Source organism: Scheffersomyces xylosifermentans (assembly GCF_036884685.1).
Source record: "Scheffersomyces xylosifermentans strain CBS 12540 chromosome Unknown RJT20scaffold_2, whole genome shotgun sequence".
NCBI classification, from domain to species: domain Eukaryota; kingdom Fungi; phylum Ascomycota; class Pichiomycetes; order Serinales; family Debaryomycetaceae; genus Scheffersomyces; species Scheffersomyces xylosifermentans.
This window is the reverse complement of record NW_027042940.1, coordinates 2,311,126-2,330,372: the sequence shown is the minus strand read 5'-3', so window position 1 is coordinate 2,330,372 and position 19,247 is coordinate 2,311,126. Positions and strand designations below refer to the sequence as shown.

Sequence of the window (19,247 nt, the reverse complement as noted above, 5' to 3'; positions counted from 1 at the left end):
CCGGAACCCTTCATTTGCGTTCCTGTACTTGGCTTCGGTAGATGTATTTTTTGCCTTATGGAACAACAGTAGCATACCGCTTCGGGACGATTCCGTACAGGTATTGCAGAATCCAGACGGCAATGACGGTGCAATGCCTCACGTTGTTGTCGCTATGAACCCAGAAGAGACGACGCTTACTGCAAGGAGGTGATTTTTTGTGCTCAGTTCCCGAAGCACTAGTGGAGTTACACCGAGATGCTCTCATTATAGCCACTTCGTGGGTTGTGTCATCTCCAGCAGCAATCGTCTATCTGGCGACGATAATGAGTGAAAATCACGACACTTCCGCAACCATCATCACCATCGTATTTTACTTATCCGCCTGAGCAATCTGCTTCCAGTTTACGAACCCTTTATCAAAAAGAAACTCACCAATAGCTGTCCTTTCACCCCCATTACCATCATCGTCGTACAACTTCATCTCATTACTTGTCCTCCCCTCCAAAAAAAGAAATGCCTTAAGGAAATTTGACAGGTCTTCGGCATGAGCCGCATGCAGCAATTTGATTCCATTAGAGATGCCCTACAGAAGCAGATGCATTAGTATGAGTGGTTAGTTTCCTTTAGAGGACGCGGTGATTACTGTATTTGTTACCCGATAAGAATAGGGAAAGACTACAGGAAAAGAAATTTCTCCGAATGGGGACTTCTGGGATCAGATTTCCAGTCGTACATTTCCCAATTGTCACCCAAGTGGAGAGGTTGGGCTACTCTTTCCGTTTTTGCATCTCTTCTGGAGTAACACAGAGTGGGATTGTTTCATATATAATTTAGCCATCCGCTGATTTCGGTTTTTTTTTCATTTGAGTTGGGGCTCTCCATCTGCTCTATCTACTAGTTGCTATAAGCACTAACTTTACTATCACCAATCAACAACACTGCTCAAGTAGCATTATTTTCACATAGACAGATCTTATTTCGCATCCATGTCCAACCAGAGAGATATTGAGCTCAGCGCTGTGCCCTCCGAGGTCAAGCATGACTCAGGAAAAATTGACTCTGAGCTCGGAGACGACTCCGTGTCCCAGTATATGCTGCCCCAGAATTCAGTTGCAGAAGATTTAACCCGTTGGGGAAGATTTAAGGACTCCTTCGCTAGACAAACGTATACAGATGTTGATGCTGGTAAACAGCTTGCCAAGGGTATCAGCAAACATCATTTAATTTTGATGGCCCTTTGTACTGGTCTTGGTACTGGTTTATTGGTTGGTTCCGGTGGAGTGTTGAGTAAATCTGGTCCATTGTTCATTTTGATTGGTTATGGTATTGTGGGTTCGTTCTTATATCCAACTTTACAGGCTGCCGGTGAAATGGCTGTCAACTACAGTGAGCTTTCTGGTGGTTACAATAACTACCCAAGAAAATTCGTTGATGAGTCATTAGCATTCGCTGTCACTTGGAACTACTGTATCCAATGGCTTTCTGTTATTGCCATTGAATTGGTCACTGCTGCTATGACTATTGAGTACTGGACTGAGAAGATCAACCCTGATGTATGGGTTACCATCATCTACTTGGTCGTTATCTTCATTAACTTCAACGGTTCCAAAGGTTATGGTGAAGGTGAATTTATTTTAGGATCTTGTAAGATCTTGATGATTGTTGGTTTCATTATCATGGGTATTGTTGTTAACGTTGGTGGAGGTCCAGAAGGGGAATTCATTGGAGGTAGATACTGGCACAACCCAGGTTTCCACACCAACTTTAAGGGTCTTTGTTCCGTCTTCGTCACCGGAGCTTTCTCCTTGGGACAAAGTGAGTTCGTTGCTTTGTCTGCTGCTGAACAACAAAATCCAAGAAAGTCTATTCCATCTGCTTGTAAGTTGATCTTCTGGAGAATCTTAATCATCTTCTTAGGTTCCTTGACAATTGTTGGTTTATTGGTTCCTTACACTTCAGACAGATTATTAGGATCTCACGGTGGTGGAAGTCACGCCTCTCCATATGTCTTGGCTGCCGAGTTACATGGTGTTAAGGCTGTTCCATCAATCATCAACTCCGTTATCATGTTGTCCGTTACCTCTGTTGCTTCATCCGCTTTGTACTCGGCTTCGAGAACTTTACAATCATTGGCTGAACAGCATTTTGCTCCAACTTGGTTCAACTACATTGACAAGTCGGGTAGACCTTTGAGAGCTTTAGTTGTATGTACTATCATTGGTACTTTTTCATTCATCGCTGCCTACAAGAAGCAGGAAACTGTTTTCAACTGGTTGTTGGCCATTTCTGGTCTTTCCCAAATCTTTACCTGGGGTAGTATTTGTATTTCTCATGTTCGTTTCAGATATTGTTTGAAGTACAACAATATCTCCCTTGATTCCTTGGGATACGTCTCATCTACTGGTGTCTGGGGTTCTTACTACGCTATTATCTGGTATGCTCTTGTTTTGATTGCTCAATTCTGGATCGCTTTATACCCAGTTGGAGCTTCCAAGCCAGATGCCAACAACTTCTTCCAGAGTTATCTTGGTGCCATTGTTTTAATCCTTTTCTACTTAGGCCACAAGATATACACTAAGAACTGGAAACTTTACATCAAGGTAGAGGATATGGATATTTACACTTCCAGAACTATCTTCGACGAGGAAGTCTTGAACTTAGAAAAGCAAGAAGAATTAGAGAAGTTCCAAAGACACTCTTTCTTCAGGAAGACTCTTAAGGTTTTGTTTTATTAAGTATAGCGGTTTTAGGAACCAACGGTTTTATGTGTCATTATGATAATAGCTTTCACTTCTTTCCAATATCAATTAGATACAGTATGTACATATATTATACAATTTGCATTAGACGATGTTGTAGATGACGGGAGAGAGGTGTTGAGATGTATAGGAAACAGCCTTCATGAGATATATAGCATTCATAAGATATTAGCATAGAATAAGAGACTAGCATAGCATAAGATACTAGCATAGCATAAGATACATACCAAAGCATAAGATAGTAGCATAGCATAAGATACATAGCATTCATAAGCTACTAGCATAGAATAAGAGACTAGCATAGCATAAGAGACTAGCATAGCATAAGAGACTAGCATAGCATAAGATACTAGCATAGCATAAGATACATACTAAAGCATAAGATAGTAGCATAGCATAAGATACATATCATACATAAGATACTAGCATACCATAAGACACATATCATACATAAGATACTACCATACTACCATATGACACATACCAAAGTATAAGATACTACCATACTACCATATGACACATACCAAAGTATAAGATACTACCATAGCATAAGATACATACCATACAGAAGACAAATAATACTATCCTATACTAATACTCTTAACTACAACTTTCCACACATGAAACTACCCACTTCTACTTTTCATCCAGTAAGTAACACCACTCTACCATACTCATCTCTAATTAACACAACCTCCATTCCTCCATTCATAACACCCTATTTCTTTATTATTACATTCCCCAGTCATCACCATGAAAAGTCACCAGATATCGGTAGCTGGTAGCGCCGTATAGAAAATATTTCCAAAGCTCGATTTTTCAGTATTTCCAAAAGTTGTAGTCTTTTAGGTTTGTTACAGTGGAAGCAGGTATCTCAAAGAGTTTCTGATGATACGACCACGGTTGTGTAGTTTCAGCCGTACGGTTGTGGCCAGGCGATATGCTGGAACTTTCAAAAATTCGGAGATCCTCCTCAAGCCTCAGATAGACGTCAATGGCATAATTGAGAACTATCTGAAGTATGAGGAATCTATAATAAGAAGACAGCTACCACAAGAGACTCTCTATGATCTCAAGTTTATAGTGGAAAATCGTCCGAAACAACTTGAAATATCGCAGAAAATGAGTGTTTTGAAGGGCGAAAGGAACAAATTGGGAGAACAGATGAAGAAAGAGAGATCGCCTGAGATCAAAGATAGATTAATCAGTATAAAACTGGAATTGAAGCCATTGGAACTGATAGCAAACGAACTCACGGAGAAGATATACTCCAAGGCTGAGTCATTACCAAATCTTTTGGATGAAACTGTTCCAGTGGATCCCTTAAAAAATGATATAGTCCATTTTATTAATTGTACCTCGGAAGATGATGCCATGACGAAGAAACCCCGGACGAAGTATGATCATAAAGAAATAGGTGAAAAATTGAAAATTATGGACTTTGAAACAGCATCCAGAATCTCAGGATCATCTTGGTATTATTTAATCGGAGATGGTGCTCTTTTGGAACAGGCTCTAGTTCAATACGCTTTATCTAAAGCTCGTAAGAGAGGATATAAGATGGTAGTCCCACCTTCCATCGTGAGGTCAGAGATTGTTCGAGCTTGTGGTTTTAGGCCTCAGGATCAAAATAACGAGAAGCAGATTTACGAATTGGTTGATGAGAACAGATCCTTGACAGGCACTGCCGAAATTCCATTAGGTGCTCTTCACTCCTCAACGGTATTTGATTCTGTTACCAATTTTCCTATAAAGTATGTAGGTGTTTCTAGGTCTTACAGAGCAGAAGCCGGAGCCAGCGGAAAGGATACCAAGGGATTGTACAGAGTCCACGAGTTCACGAAAGTTGAGTTGTTCCATTTCACTACGGCTTCAAATGGACCATCTGAATTGGAAGAACTTAAGGAATTACAAATAGAGGTGATTACCGAACTAGGACTTAGCGCAAAGGTGTTGAATATGGCCACCTCTGATCTAGGAGCTCCAGCCATGAAGAAATATGACATAGAGGCGTGGATGCCAGGAAGAGGCAATTGGGGTGAACTCACCAGTTCCTCGAATTGTGGGGATTTCCAGTCTAGAAGGTTGGGCATTCGCCATCACAATAAAGAACAGAAGATGACACATATTCACACATTGAACGGTACATGTATGGCAGTACCAAGAGTTATAATTGCTTTGATAGAACAGAACTACGACCCAGAGACGGAATCAATTCGTATTCCTGAGGTCTTGCAACCATACATGGAGAAGGACTCTATAACCAAAAATTAACTTGTACATATACCTTTTATTAATCTATAGATTGTTCAAAATCCATCATCATCGGAATTATTTGTAGTTTCAGACTGTTCAAGAACTGGTTCTATAGTATTAAGTTGGCGCTGACCACTTATTAATAGGGGCGTACTCATTACACGTTTAGAATGGTTTGTAGTAGTTCTAGAATTGCCTTGAATCTCACTCAAATTTGATTCGTGCAACTGCCGTATTTTAGCAAGCTTTGAAGGTCTGTCTGTGGGGGAGTTTGTTGAAATTGTTGCAATATTGGAAGCTAATTGAAGGTAGTCCTCCTGCAATTTTTTAAAGTCGTTGTATTTTTTCTCGTAAGCAATGGTCATGGCATTGTAGTTACTCTCTAAAGTCAAGATTGTCTTTTCGAGTTCAGTTTTCTGTTCGGACAAAGAATTCAAAGAACTTCCTTCTTTAATTAGGGCTTCTTTTGATTCGAGTCTTTTAGCCAAGTCGTCCAATTTTCCATTTTTTTCTTCGGAAAGGCGTACTATCTCCAGCAACCCCGTTCTTACTTCGTTATAGAATGCGTCGTTGTAATCGTTCTCCGACTTTTTATCACCCATTCTGTTCAAAATACTTTCTAATAATGATACCGACTTCGAATCAAGAGAAACTGATTTGAGCTCTGCAACAATTGGATCGATTATTTGTCTGGCAAGGTCACTTTCTGGCAAGTTGTTTCGTATCAGTGATAACTGTTCCTTTAACTCTGCATACTTCTTCTTATGCTCTTCTGATTGCGCAGTAAGTTTGGAATTCACGTTTGAGGTGATTGTTTCAATAACTTTTCCATGTAATGTCTCGATTTTGTCTTCTACGCTCCTTGTGGTTACACTATGGGCGTCTAGCACCTCGTCCAACTTCTTTGAGTCAACAGTTTTCGCTTCTAAGACTTCTTTGAGGCTCGCTTTTACATCTTCAAGTAATGCTTCTATTGCTTCAACCTCAGGATTGGCATGAGAAGTCGCTATTGTGTCCTTCAAAAGCTTCTCTACGCCGTCAATCTTGGACACAATATCCGATACTTCACCCTTCACGGACGTAGTAAACTTTTTTACAAGTTGTTCGCTTTCTTCTGGAGCTTCACTGTTGCTTCTGCTATCTCTGGTCTTGATCTCATGTAATGAGCTTTCCAAGGAATGCAAGATCTTACTATTCTGGATATCTCTCAACGAGTCCAATTTTGTCGTTATTTCCCTGATATCCTGTTTCGTGGCGTTTCCCTCGGTGATTACTTCTTCGGAGTAGTTGGCTATATTTTCTAATAACCTGTTCAAATGCTGATTGTTGTTCTTCAGTCGATCAAATAACTGTCCCAAGTCTACATTGGTTTGTTTCGTTTGGACTTCCAAATTATACAATTGCTGCAGAAGCACCACCTGAGCGCTGTGAATCTGTTCGAAATGTTCATCGATGTTATCACTTTGGAGAAAGTTCAATTTACCTACTCCATTTCCTCCCGCGTTCTTGTTAGGTGATATTGGTTTAAGCACCATCTTAGCGCTGCTTGCCGAGTAGTCAACGGGGCTTGAACTGGTCAAGGACCTGGTTGGGGTGCTAGGAGTATTTTCCTTGTTCATTGTTCCCGTCTACAATATCTACAGCTATATACTTGTCCACTTAATAGAGAAAAGAAGAGTAAAGAAATTTAAAGAAATTAAAGAAACCAAAACATCAAAAAGGTTGTGAATACGAAAAGTAAACAACCTGCATGTAGCCGATAGTTGGAAATGTTACATCCGTGAAGCAGTAGTGAGTGATGTACACAGGATTTTGCAATCGGAGAACGTCGTTTTTTGCAATCATTTTCTTGGTGTATTTCAAAGGTGAAGAGAAAGGGGTTGGTAAGATGGATTATGGTTTATGTACTGTATTTTCATAAAAAGGAATGGGTTGGTAAGAAATGGCATAGGAAGTCGTTTTATGTATTGGTTTTTATGAAGATTGAGAGAAGGAGGCGATAACAAGTGTGTTGTGAACTGTTTGATATTTAGAGGGGGAGAACACAGTTTTGTTTCTCTTCTAGTTGAATCTCTAAATTGGTCTATCTTTCGCAATATTGGTCTATGCTTATCTACGTGGGTATTATCGAGTACTGTGAGGTATCACATATTACGTATCCGTACTGGAAGTATCCTATTAAATACTATAAACTTTTCTCTCAGATACCTGACCTTACCCTAAAATCCCATCTTGTCCTTAAGTGCGGCACTATACAACGACTTCTTCTGAGACTCGTATCCCTCTGTCATAGCTTCACTGGCTGAATTGGCATACCCATTGAAGGTCTCCTCTACAGACTCAATTCCCAGCTGCAAACTGCGCATCCACCCTTGTGTTCCAAGTCCTGACAGAGTTGTAGTTGTAGATCTTCTAACCGGCTCTGCATATCCACGCGTTTTACTGGAGCTAGCCTGGTTACCGGCTGCCGCATATCCTCCGTAACCCAGATTAGGATTTGCTTCAGGACTTATATTGTATGCCAATTGACTCTCTGGATGTTTTGCGGGTTTTCTATTAGGTCCTGCAATCAAATGAGCCAAATCCGCCGATGAGGTGTATGTAGTCTGTCCCTTTGCCCACAGCAATGCACTTGCTGAAGGACGGGGAGGAATAATGGCGTTTTCGTTGAAAAGTAAATCAGTTGCGTGCTCTTTTGAGGATGAGTGAATTCTCTTGCCTTTGTCATAAGTTGAAAGATGAACAAACTCAGTTTTACTGGAGCGAATAAAGCAATCACCAGTTGACAATAAGTCAGATTCCGCAGCAATTCCTGATGTTAAGGCTCTCTCGATCCTACCATATATTTCCTTTGGTATCTGTATATCCACAATGTCATTCAATGTTGGAAGCGAACAGAATTTAAGGAATCCAGACTTCACCAAGACTGCTAGCACCTTTCCTTTATCGTGAAATTGCATGACGCCGCAACTCAAGCAATTGTCTTCAATAACTTTATGCGACAATTTTGTTTTAGGTAATTTTATCACTCTAAGATCCCTATTAGAGGTGGTAATCACATATCCAGGGATAACTACTCCTTGGCTCAACTTCCTAAACATCTCCAAGCCTGCTACCGTAGAATTTCCGTTTGTCGAACTGATAGGAATGATCTGGTCTAACTTCAAAGTCAGAGGATCATCAACGCCTGACTTATAGTTAAGATTTGTTGTTTTGTCTGCAAAGACAACTTCAAATCCACCGTTCGACATTGGAACAATCTTGAAAATAATCAAATTCCCTCCGCAATTCGTACCAACCAAAAGTAAAATAGATGAGTATCCATCCTGTCCATACTCCATGATAGAAAATTCAGCTACTGTTGGATAGCAGTCTCCCGTTACTGACACAAGATGTTGACTGACAGAATCAATGTTTAAAATTATAGCAGGACCTCTTGTAATGTCGCATACTATCAAACGTCCAGACTTGTACCCAATAACCGCAAAACCAATGTCATTCATCTTCAAGCATGTAACTGTATCTTTATCCTCCAATTGTAGCAATGAAACGGGTAAGAATGTTTGTGTTGCTGCCACAGATCCCAGGATACGGTCTCTTATATCCAATAAGCGGGCATTTCCATTTGAATGTTGTACTGGTGCATCCTTATAGTTCTTCCCGCTGTGGTTTCCATGAGCTCCTGGAGACTTTCCAAATTTACAGACGACAACATCGCCACTGCCCAATGCAACAAGCATCTCTCTACTTTCAAAAGCACAAGAAACAAATACAATACGGACCGATTTAGGGTTTCCGTTATTGTAGAGTGTTTCCTTCAAACTGATTTGTACTAGACTCTCAGCTTCCAGGAATTCTAATTTTGTGATGTCCAAGAGACGAACTAAACCACCTTCATGGCCGGTGACCAAAACATTACGGAAACCATCATTGTATCCAATAGGTTTAGGTGCAGAAGAATCTTCTACTGGAGCTCCTCCTCTTAAAAGCAACCTTGTTTTAGCTGAAGCGCCTCCAGATGCTCTAGTCGACATGATACTGAACCAGTCAACTCTTCTTACAGTTTGCACCTTTGAACAAGTGACTGGGGGATGGATAGACGCAATTGAAGGAGGAAGTAACAAACCTCCCAAATCAGTACCTCCCTGAGAGCCTCCTACAGCAGAGAATTGCAAAATATAAAGTGCTCCATAATTACTCAACAAAAGTAAGTATGAGGGGTTGTGGTTACCGTTGAAATAAGGCTGATTGTCTCCACAAATAGGAAGAGCGCTGGAAATTACCTCATTAGCAGCATGTTCAGGTTTTCTCAAGTTGAAGGTCACAGGGAGGATCCTCTGTCCTTGCAGTGGCTGTGAATAAAAGATTGCTTGTTTTTCATTTGAGGTGATGGAGTATTTGAGAGTTAATCCAAAGTCTAAGACGTGGATCAAATTTCCAGAGTTAGCATCACCTCCGCATATAATTAACTGGGTTATTTCAGGATCTTCGGCACATATCCATCTCACGCTCTGAATAGGACAGAAGATTTCTGGAACCTCAAGAGGTGGTCCTGGTAAGTGCAAGCCTGACTCGAAAATGTTTCTAGTTTGTATAAGGACGCTACCAGCAGCATCCCAGAAGGCAATTGTATTGTCTCTGTGAAGAGTTAGCACATGCAAACCATTGGGATGGAAATGGGCTTCTGTCAACTCTGGGATCACATCTTTGGATGATCCAAACATCTTCTTTTTACCTCCATTTGCTACAAAAGATGACAATTCAAACCCCTTTGCTCCTTTGCTTATCTGATATATGAGTGTACTTTTGATATCACCAGAAACTATGGAGTATACCAAGGCACAGTGTGAGTATGTCACTAGAACCGTTCCGATATCTCTTGGGTGCCATTCAATATGCAACACAGGCGACATTTTCTGCTTGGGTAACACTCTCTTCTGGAGGTTATCCACTCTCAATGGCGTTAAGAAGAATCTGTCTACGTCGTAGAATAATAACGAACCATTGGCTAGTCCTAGAATCAAGAAGTCCAACAGTGGATCGGCTTCAGCGGCTGTGATGGCACCAGGAGCAGAGAATGTCAGCAAAATCTTCTTGGAATGCAACGATAATACAGTAATTCCACCTGAACTTGGGGTGATTGCAACCAAATACACTCCCTTGACGAATTTCAATATGGTGATTGGACTCTTGACATTGAATTCAAACACAACTTCTACAGTATTTTGTCCATAAACTCTAACCTCGTTGGTAGAAGTGGCTACTGCTAAAAGGGACTGAACCGGGTCATAGGCCAATGCAACAATAGAGTCTTTTGGAAGTCCCAATTGAGTCACAGTCTCGAGAGAAAGCTCCTTGGGGTGAATCAGAGCTGGTGAAAGGTCCTTTGAACCTGAACTCTTTATAGCATTAGACACAGAACTTAGCGAAAGGGGAGCCTTTTTCAGTTTCAATTTCGAGAACATTCTCAAACAAGCTAAATTATACTACTCTTACCGTCAAGTTATCGGTCCTTAGATGTTCCCTACACTCATATAACAAGGAAAACAATCACTTAAACGACAAGAAACTTCATAAAACTTACAATATTTGTATGGTTGACCGGATTGGGCATGGTGATGTGTATATAGAGTGGAGTGTTGATCTGTATGCAGTATTTTGCAATTAGTATGGGAGTGGGAAGGGATAGTTTTAGAGAGGTAGAAGGTGATATAATTGGAATTTAAGTAGTTGGAAGTGGTTAAAATGGGGATTTTGTTCGATTTAGTTGTTTATTTCCCATTTTTTGAACCATTTAGGGCATTTTTAATACCCCCTAAATACCTTGATATAAAGGTACGGCATATAAGACAATTTAAAATCATGCTTGCGGTAAGGATGTTATGCTGAGGAGCAACAAATATGCAGGCAGTTGACTACGTAAGGTTTTTGCAATCGTATATTTGGAACAGGTAAAACGAAAGGGGAACGAAGGTAAAGGGGGTGGTAAGGTGAGTGGAAAGTGCTGTAATTGTGGTATATTAGGAGGCTTTGGAGGGATTTTTTGAAAGTGCTTAGCAATATTGATGTCCTAGCTGTGGAGTCTCTGTGTGGGCCCTTCGTTTTATTCTGCAGCACACTGCAAAACAGCAGTTTGTGTAGAATTTACCATTTGAAATGAGCCAAATGACTTCTGTCTTTAGAAGCGAATTCTGTTATCTGCTCGTAAATATATATATATACTCCAAATGAAATAACACTAACAATAAACCCTCCATTTCATTTAACACCACCACCATCACCATCTAACAAACTTAACAACACACCCATTTTGCATGTCGCGCGACATCATCCTCATAATAGCCTCAATTGTCTCCTAGTTATCTGCCTCCTGCAGACAGTCCAAGCCCTATTATAAACACGTATCGAAAGCTGAAAAGTTAATGAATTATTACTGTTTCTTTGGTTGCTTATAGACATTCGATATAAACAATGGTATGTATGATTAGATAATTGAGTCCAGGGGAGGGTAATGAATGGAAGTATCGAATTAATTTTGAGATTTGCATGCTTCTTCACCCTTTTACCTTGGCTTTGATGCCCATTTCTAGGAGTTCAAATAGGCGTTTTAGTGATGTGAGTTCACCAAAAGTCACGAAATGCTAACTGTTTTAAAGGCTCTTGACAAATTGATTGGTCTCGCTATGCTTGCCGTGGCGTCCGCCGTGTTCACATATTACACCATTTGGGTGTTCGTTTTGCCATTTGTGGATGAAAGCAATATCCTCAACTCGTTCTTCCTTCCTCGTGACTATGCCATCAAGTTGCCATTCTTGTTACTTCTTATAGCCGGATTGGGAGTTGGTACTTTTATCGGTAACGTGTTGATCAAGAAGGCCGAGAAGGAGAAGCTCAAGAAAAGTAAGAAATCGGACTAGGCTGGGGAGTTGATTCCTTGGATATACTATTGTAGTGGTTTATGCTTGGTTTGTTAGTCTATCTTGTATAATAAACAGTTATTAACGCATTCTAGGGAGAAACAGCAATCCTCAGGGAACGAGGTTGTTGAGTGTAGAGAATAGCAGTGCTGTGAATTGAAGAAGTGGTTGGTTGGAGATCGGAAGAAATGAAGTCTGCTGAGATAGAAGGTGATACCATTTGGATCTTTGAAATAGTATGTTCTCTGTCTTTTCTTTTGGCACTTTACTATATCACTATATATCACCTACTGCTGACAATTGACCATCAACTTTCTTTCTATAGCTATACAAACGATTTTACGAGAATAAACATATTTAAATGTGAATATGGTATATTAATACTACTTTTTTACCATTAGTCTATAACGTAGTCTCCAGTTCTCTCCTTAAGATCTCACAATGAAATCTCCAGTCTTCGTAATGTATTTCACTCCCTTGTATGGCTTAACCGTCTCTCCTAATCCTTTGGCACTAATGATCTTCAAACTATCGACTTTGATTCCACTTGGAACAGCTCCTTTATGAGAGTATGAGAGCTTTAAAAAGAGCGGCTTAACCAGTGAGAGGGCTCTTGGCGATTTGGTATCTTCGCCATTCTTACCGGTTCCTGTTACACCTTCTATTAAATCCGGTTGTTCGGAAGACTCTTTGAAAACCTCCGAATTGGACGACGAATCGTCAAGCGCAGTTGTTATGATAGAGCCATGGATCATTGGTTGAATCGTACTAGAAATGGTCCTCAAGTTCCATTCGGCTCTTCCGTGGCCCTTGTAGTTAAAATCTCCATGTGTGATTCTTCCCGACTTTATATTAGTTATTCTATCATCTTCAATGTTATTTGAGTTGCTGGTATTATTATCGTTATCATTGGAGTTCTCTTCGATTACATCTTCACAGAATATCTCAATCGTCAAGTTCTCGATTTTGGATACTGATTTGACATTTTTAATGAACAAACGAATCTCAAACTCGTTCTGGTTCAGTCCTAGCCCAGTTTGGAAGTCAATGTCAATTAGGCCCAACAAGCTTAATTGGTCCCTTCTTGTTTCGAACGAGTCTAAATCAATTTGATAATTCATTAATGTGGACTTTCCATCAGGAGGGATAAATGAGAGCGTTCCAGGGTTCTCTAGGTACTTCTCCAAATTGATACACTGGTGAAAACTGGGCAATTGGATGTTCAAACCAGCCACAGAGAGTATTAATTGAAGCAAGGGAATTCCTGTTAAATGCGAAATGAAGTTGACTTGTCCATCTATACTTCCAACTATCGGAACAAGCTGAGTAGCCGAAGTCTTCAAGGAAGACGTTGAATAGAAGGCAGAGTCCAAATGAGTTGCTGCATTGCTAGACAATAGAGAGTTCTTTCCTCCAATCGCCTTAGATGTTGGTTTCAAGATCACATTGATTGTTTCCACGACATCGACGTACATCTCATTATTGGTATATTTAACGTTGGATCTTCTCCAAGGAATTGAGTTCAAAGACTCGTCTCGAGAAGCAAGTTCTACACGAGCTCGCTGAGGGTTCGTGAGTGAGCTCAATGACTTGTTCGTTGCTGCTGTAATGTCGCTGCTTGTGCTTAATATTTTCGACAAGAAGCTTTTAAAAGGTATGAGATCTCTCAACTTGTTGAAGTCTGTGACATTGGGCATACCATTGTCAATCATTTCATTGATGAGAAGGGTAAGAGTATCGTTGTTTGCGTCGATTTTGGTTAAGGCAAGTGGTGTTCCGAAGTAGTCGCTCATGACTTCTATCAAACGGTGAATAAACGTGAATGGAATTATAGGATTTGGCGTTGTGGCCGTGGAGCAAAGGATATAGATAATGACATTGGTTGTCTTTTCAAAGACTACAAAGAAGTCTTGGTTGATTTCAATGAGTGACTTTTCAGAGTCACTTCCGTTATTTGACGAGTCATGGCTATGCGAGCTTGTTCCACCGTGATTTTTACCCGAGGAATTCTGGTTAAGACGAATAATACTTGTCAAAGACTTGAATGTCGGAGACGTTAGGTTGATCAAGTATTCATAGATCAATGTATTGTTTCTATCTGCGATGTAGACTGCTTCAAACATGGTAGAGCATTGGGGTTTTTTTAGGTATTTCTTGGGTTTTAATTGCAAATTTGTATTCTAAGGCCAATGTATATTACTCCCTAGCTCTTTTTTATATCTTCCAACCAGCACAATGATATCAAAGGTACCTCTTCTTCTTCTTACCAAACGTCAACCATTCGAGCTTCCAGTAGGAATATTCGGTGTCCGGGAAATCTGATATTTTTTTCGCAGTGCATGTAGTGTCTGCTGGATGTTTGTGTCTGGGAGTGAGGTTGAAGTGAGGGAGTAGAGGTAGTGGAGGAGAGATTATAGAGAGATAGGTTAGATATAGGATAGAAAAGTAAGGTAATTTGGTTAAATTTTGGGATGAATGTGATTGTGTCGATGTTATCAGAGGGATTGGGTACTTTTTAGAAGAAAATTGGAGTTGAAATGGTGAAATGGTGACCCCTATATGAGTGTTTTATTTCATATTTTTCGTCATTTGAAAAAACCCATTTATGCTTTTGCTGTGGTCTTTTTTTGTTATGCAGCAGTCACAAAGAGTTTGTTGTTAATATATATATATTTTTGTCTTTTTGCATCCATCTGGTGAAAGAGTTGTTTTCAGTTGTTTTAGGGTTGATTTAAGTTATAAATGTTCAATATAGTTTAGATAACTCTTCGCGAAGGTTTCTTGTTTGACGGGAATATTAGAAGTCAGTGGTTATCTCTTTTTTTGTCTTTTTGCATGGTAAAAGAGTTGTTTTCAATTGTTATATGGTATTGTATATTCTGGTCATTGATTAATGTTAATTTTAGGTTCATTGATATTAAACTTAATGAGTTCTTTAATTTAAGTAATAACTCTTCAATATGCTTTAAAAGATAACTCTGATTACGGTTGATGGTTTCACGGGAATATCAAACGTCAGTGGCTTTTTTTGCTGTCTTTTTGCATCCGTCTCTCTGAAAGTTTTTTTTTCAATGGTTTTATGGTATTAATGGTTTTATGGTATTGTATTATCTGGTCATTTATTAATGTTAATTTAGGTTCATTAAGATTAAACTTAATGAGTTCTTTGAATTAGCATATAATTCTTCACTACTGTTTAAGAGATAACTCTTCATGAAATTTTCTTGTTTCACGGGAATATTAAAAGTCAGTGGGAGTTTTTTTTTGTTGTCTTTTTGCATCCATCTGGTGAAAGATTAGCTTTCAATGGTTAAAAAGGTTATAAAATTGTCCCCCCTCCCAGTGCAAAAGATGATAATTTAGTAACTCTTTGACGGGCACCTTTAAGGTTTAGATTTTCTAAATACAAATGGTCCAGTCATCATCCCACACTTATTACAAAAAGAAACTTATGATTGATTCAGGTTCTCTTCACTACGGCTTAATAGTTAACTCTTACTACGGTTTCTTATTTCACGGGAATATTATTATTAAATTAGACATAGACGCTTGAAATAAGCGGGGTTATCAATAAAAAAGAATATAAAAAATGGGGTTGGGTTTGGGGTTTGGGGGAAGTTGGGAGTATATAGTATTAGGAGGACGATTGCAGTGCTGCTGTGACACAGAGCTAAGAAGACACGAATAAGGGTCCAGCGTATTCGGTCTGTTGAAGGGTGGCACAAAGTATGTGCCCCAGCAACAAGAAACAATCGTCAGCCTAACGAGCCGAGCCAATTATTGTTCATTTAACAAATTAATAAAATAATGGAGAAGGGGGATGAAGTTGCGAATACAAGGAAGCATAATGTCGATGATATTACGGCATACTTCTGGTTGTGAATATTAGTCATTACAAGTTGTGATGGGTGGTGAATCTTTTCTGAGCACCAATCGAATCCAATACCAATTAAGCTGTGAAACAAATAATTAATCCCTCTCTTCAATTTCTCGTAGCCAAAGCGTCCAATAATCCCACGTTTGCACAAAGTTAAATTTAAAGGAACCAGTGATTAATCATATCACACACTGAGTCCCCACACACACATTTTCTTCATGACCCGTGCAAAAGCAGATAAAATGGACTCTTCAGTAAAAGAAACATCAGAAATAGAAAAAATTAGTTGAAACATAGAAAATCATTGAATGGATGGGTGCTTAAGTACAGTGTACTTATTTGGAGTGTTCGAAAGAAGAGGATTGCTCTCCTTCTGGTTCCAAATCATCGTCGTCATCGATGTCGACGTTCAAGTCTCTGGCGACTCTCTCTTCGACGTCCTTGATGTCAGCCATACCGTAGATGGCAATGGCAAACAAACCCAAGAAGGCGGCGATACAAGAGAAGACCAAAGCCACAATACCTCTGGCAGTGAATCCAGATGGCAAAGGCTTGTGTTGAACTGGTTCACCAGTCAAGTCTAAGAAGTTCTTGGAGTTGGCAGCAGCGTTACCTTCAATTGGCATTCCAAGTTTCTGACAAGCATTGATGGAGTCGGCAGTCAATTGTTGAGTTTCGTTGTTTTGGATTCCAGCAGGGTCTTCAATGAACATGAGGGCCAAACCTTGGTCCAAGTGCCATTCAATGTGACAATGGAAGAACCACACACCTGGGTTGTTAGCCTTGAATCTCATGACAATGTAAGATTGAGGTCTGACGAAGACAACATCTCTGGACATTGGGTATTCTGGCCATTCAGCATGGTCAGTCTCGTTGAACTGAACTGGACTTTCGCCATCTGGAATAGCTTCGTGTCTTTCAATCAACTGGAAAACGTGACCGTGCAAGTGGAAAGGATGGGTACCGGTATCGAGGTTGTTCAACACAATGTCGACAACTTCATCCTTTTGTAAGATAATAGGGTGAGTGTTGGTACCGTAGACCAACTCGTTGGTAGCAAATTCACCAGCAGAGAGAACAGTCATCAAGGTTGGTACCTTTGGAGCAGTGTAGGTAATGTTGTTGAAGAAAGCGTAGTTGATACCGTCACCTAAGTTGTCCATGGCAACATCGATGGTGACGACATGGTCAGCATCATCCAACAAACGTTCCTTGTTCAATGGAACCAAGTAAAAGTCATCCAAGTAGTCATGAATGGAGTCAACGAAGTACTCGCCTGGTTTTTCATTATTCTCGTCGTAGACAATGTAGTTGGTAGAGTTCAAAATTAAATCAGGTGGAGTAACATCCAACATGGTCTTATCAATCATGTTCATGAAAGCGTAGTTCTTAGAAGTATCATTCTTTGTTGTAATCAAAACCGAGTAACGTTGGGAAACAGTGATGTACAACATACTAGTAGTGTTCTTTTCAACGTAGACACCATCGACTTCAACGACGGTAAACTCGTGATCTTCCATGTAAAGGTACTGAGATACGAAACGACCAATGTTAGCGATTCTAAGCAAGTAAGTCTTGTTTGGCTCAACCACCCAAGAGACATTTCTGGACTCGTTGAACAAAGCGTTTTGTGGAATTGGCTCAGCACCGGTTGGGTTGTATCTGTTTAAGAAAGAAGGGAGCAATTCGTCGGAGGTCTTGTGGTAGTGCTCACTAAGTGATAAGGTAACCTCCTCATCATACTCATATGGGAAGTCGTCATCTTCAATGATAAAGAGACCTCTCATACCGTCACCGTATTGACCAGAAGTGTGGGAATGGTACCAGAAAGTACCGACTTGAGTAATAGTGAAGTTGTACAAGAAAGTCTCTCCTGGAGGAATAGGACATTGGGTAACCATTGGAGGACCATCCATTTGGGCGGAACCTTCTTGGAACAAACCGTGGAAATGTAAAGTAGTGTTACTGTTGTTGAAACCGTTGATCAAGTACAAGTTGATGACATCACCTTTCTTGGCTCTCAAAGTTGGTAATGGCCAGGAATTGTTGAAACCAATAACCTTCCTCTCGAAGTTACCATCTGGGTTAGCGTCAACCCAGCCGGTTTCGAACCACCATGTGTGGGTCTCTGCGGCAACCAAGGAAGAGATAAACGACACAAGGAGGAAGGACGTGAATCTCATGGCTACTGTTGATTATAGTATTAATTTGTTAAACGTCAAATAAGGTGAAATGGCTGCTAATTGGCAAATTTAAGCTTTCTCTCACACTGGACCTTAGCTGAAAAATACGTCAAGATAAGATTTTTCTTCTGGGTGTGGGATGCAGCTATTGTCTGACTCGACAGGGGAGACTCTGATGGTGGTGGTAGAGATGAAGTTAGATGGTACTATAACAACAATAGAAAAAAATGATTGAATTAGGAATAAAAATCAGCTCAAAACTAAAATCTCTATCAATTCCAAACTACAGTTGGGATAGAGCAAATTTATATAAACCGAATTGAATGGATAAATTTTTTAATGTCGGTGCAGCGCGAGGGTATGGACTTCCACAGGAAAAAATATAATATTTTGGGTAGGAGGTGCATGAAAGTGTCCGATGAGGAGTTGTTGAGGGAAAAACCTACTGATGTGGATGTAGGATGACGTTGTGGAGGGAGGAGAGTTATGACCATGGGAATGGGGATTTGAGGTGTTTGATTGGTTGAGGGAGAGTGCCACGGCATCGACATGGATGTAACCTGGAAATTAGGACTAAAAAAAAAAAGTTAAACCAGCGGTGGTAGGTTTCCGTTCCAATCGACTACTTATTATTGGATTGTCATAAGATTCCATCTGATAATTCTATAGTCGTGTCTGGGTGACAGAAAATTGTCCGACTGCGGGTCCGGGCTCATAACTCATGCATAGTTCACAATGCATATTCATTGATCAATCAGATAACATTCCCAAACAGACACTAAAACTTTAATAAGGTTCATCCGATTCTCGCTCTGTCCGTGCCCGACACTACTATGAGCTCTGTAGGTGAGTTTAACCGAATGCCTTATTGTCATTGGCTGAATTGTTGTTCGGCTGAATAGTTTGTTCTGGTGTAGTATCCCTACGATACAGTTTCGTTTGCTTCAACTGTGTATGGTTGAAAGTGGATTTGTGAGAATAGACAATACAGATTGCGTTTGCGATGAACTGAGGTGGCCCAGCCTCACCCGTTCTGATGAAATAGATAAGTTAGCCCTGCAATAATGACAAGGAACAAGAGAAAATCGGCTTTACGCGCTTGTACGTGACTGGGTGACTACATATTCTCCTCTGGATATGTCATATGTGAACGGCTGTAAATGAAATGAAATCATCGGTTCCACTAGCTGTTTTCTTATTTAGCTGGCTCAAAACTAAGGAGAGAATTCGGTAAGGAGGATAATTTAAAATTTTTCTTGTCGACTTCTTGGCA

General features: G+C 40.1%; 7 protein-coding genes across 7 annotated transcripts; 3 read left to right on the top strand and 4 right to left on the bottom strand. All coding sequences in view use genetic code 12, as the record gives it.

The window, feature by feature from the left end:
* The first annotated feature begins 608 nt into the window (after nucleotides 1–608).
* GNP1 (amino acid transporter) lies at nucleotides 609–2,764 on the top strand. The gene has a single exon (XM_064919643.1). It carries the CDS (start codon nucleotides 969–971, stop codon nucleotides 2,715–2,717), a length of 1,749 nt encoding a protein of 582 aa, XP_064776400.1. The 5' UTR covers nucleotides 609–968; the 3' UTR covers nucleotides 2,718–2,764.
* Nucleotides 2,765–3,361: 597 nt separating this feature from the next.
* RJT20DRAFT_133770 (putative serine--tRNA ligase) lies at nucleotides 3,362–5,015 on the top strand (the record flags this gene model as incomplete). The annotated part of the gene is made up of 3 exons (XM_064918248.1): nucleotides 3,362–3,391; nucleotides 3,583–3,590; nucleotides 3,653–5,015. 3 exons carry the CDS (start codon nucleotides 3,362–3,364, stop codon nucleotides 5,013–5,015), a joined length of 1,401 nt encoding a protein of 466 aa, XP_064776399.1.
* Nucleotides 5,016–5,032: 17 nt separating this feature from the next.
* RJT20DRAFT_30895 (uncharacterized protein) lies at nucleotides 5,033–6,651 on the bottom strand. Its single transcript, XM_064919642.1, has one exon. It carries the CDS (start codon nucleotides 6,614–6,616, stop codon nucleotides 5,051–5,053), a length of 1,566 nt encoding a protein of 521 aa, XP_064776398.1. The 5' UTR covers nucleotides 6,617–6,651; the 3' UTR covers nucleotides 5,033–5,050.
* A 300-nt stretch (nucleotides 6,652–6,951) lies between these two features.
* On the bottom strand, nucleotides 6,952–10,553 carry SRO77 (putative Rab GTPase-binding protein). Its single transcript, XM_064916735.1, has one exon. The coding sequence runs from the start codon at nucleotides 10,460–10,462 to the stop codon at nucleotides 7,217–7,219; it is 3,246 nt and encodes a 1,081-aa protein (XP_064776397.1). The 5' UTR covers nucleotides 10,463–10,553; the 3' UTR covers nucleotides 6,952–7,216.
* Nucleotides 10,554–11,431: 878 nt separating this feature from the next.
* On the top strand, nucleotides 11,432–12,283 carry DPM2 (Dpm2p). The gene is made up of 2 exons (XM_064916734.1): nucleotides 11,432–11,471; nucleotides 11,654–12,283. Exons 1-2 carry the CDS (start codon nucleotides 11,469–11,471, stop codon nucleotides 11,912–11,914), a joined length of 264 nt encoding a protein of 87 aa, XP_064776396.1. The 5' UTR covers nucleotides 11,432–11,468; the 3' UTR covers nucleotides 11,915–12,283.
* A 59-nt stretch (nucleotides 12,284–12,342) lies between these two features.
* On the bottom strand, nucleotides 12,343–14,037 carry RJT20DRAFT_133766 (uncharacterized protein; the record flags this gene model as incomplete). Its single annotated transcript, XM_064918247.1, has 1 exon — nucleotides 12,343–14,037. The coding sequence occupies one exon, from the start codon at nucleotides 14,035–14,037 to the stop codon at nucleotides 12,343–12,345; it is 1,695 nt and encodes a 564-aa protein (XP_064776395.1).
* A 2,089-nt stretch (nucleotides 14,038–16,126) lies between these two features.
* Nucleotides 16,127–17,974, bottom strand: RJT20DRAFT_144630 (multicopper oxidase; the record flags this gene model as incomplete). The annotated part of the gene is made up of 1 exon (XM_064918744.1): nucleotides 16,127–17,974. The coding sequence occupies one exon, from the start codon at nucleotides 17,972–17,974 to the stop codon at nucleotides 16,127–16,129; it is 1,848 nt and encodes a 615-aa protein (XP_064776394.1).
* Between the last annotated feature and the right edge of the window lie 1,273 nt (nucleotides 17,975–19,247).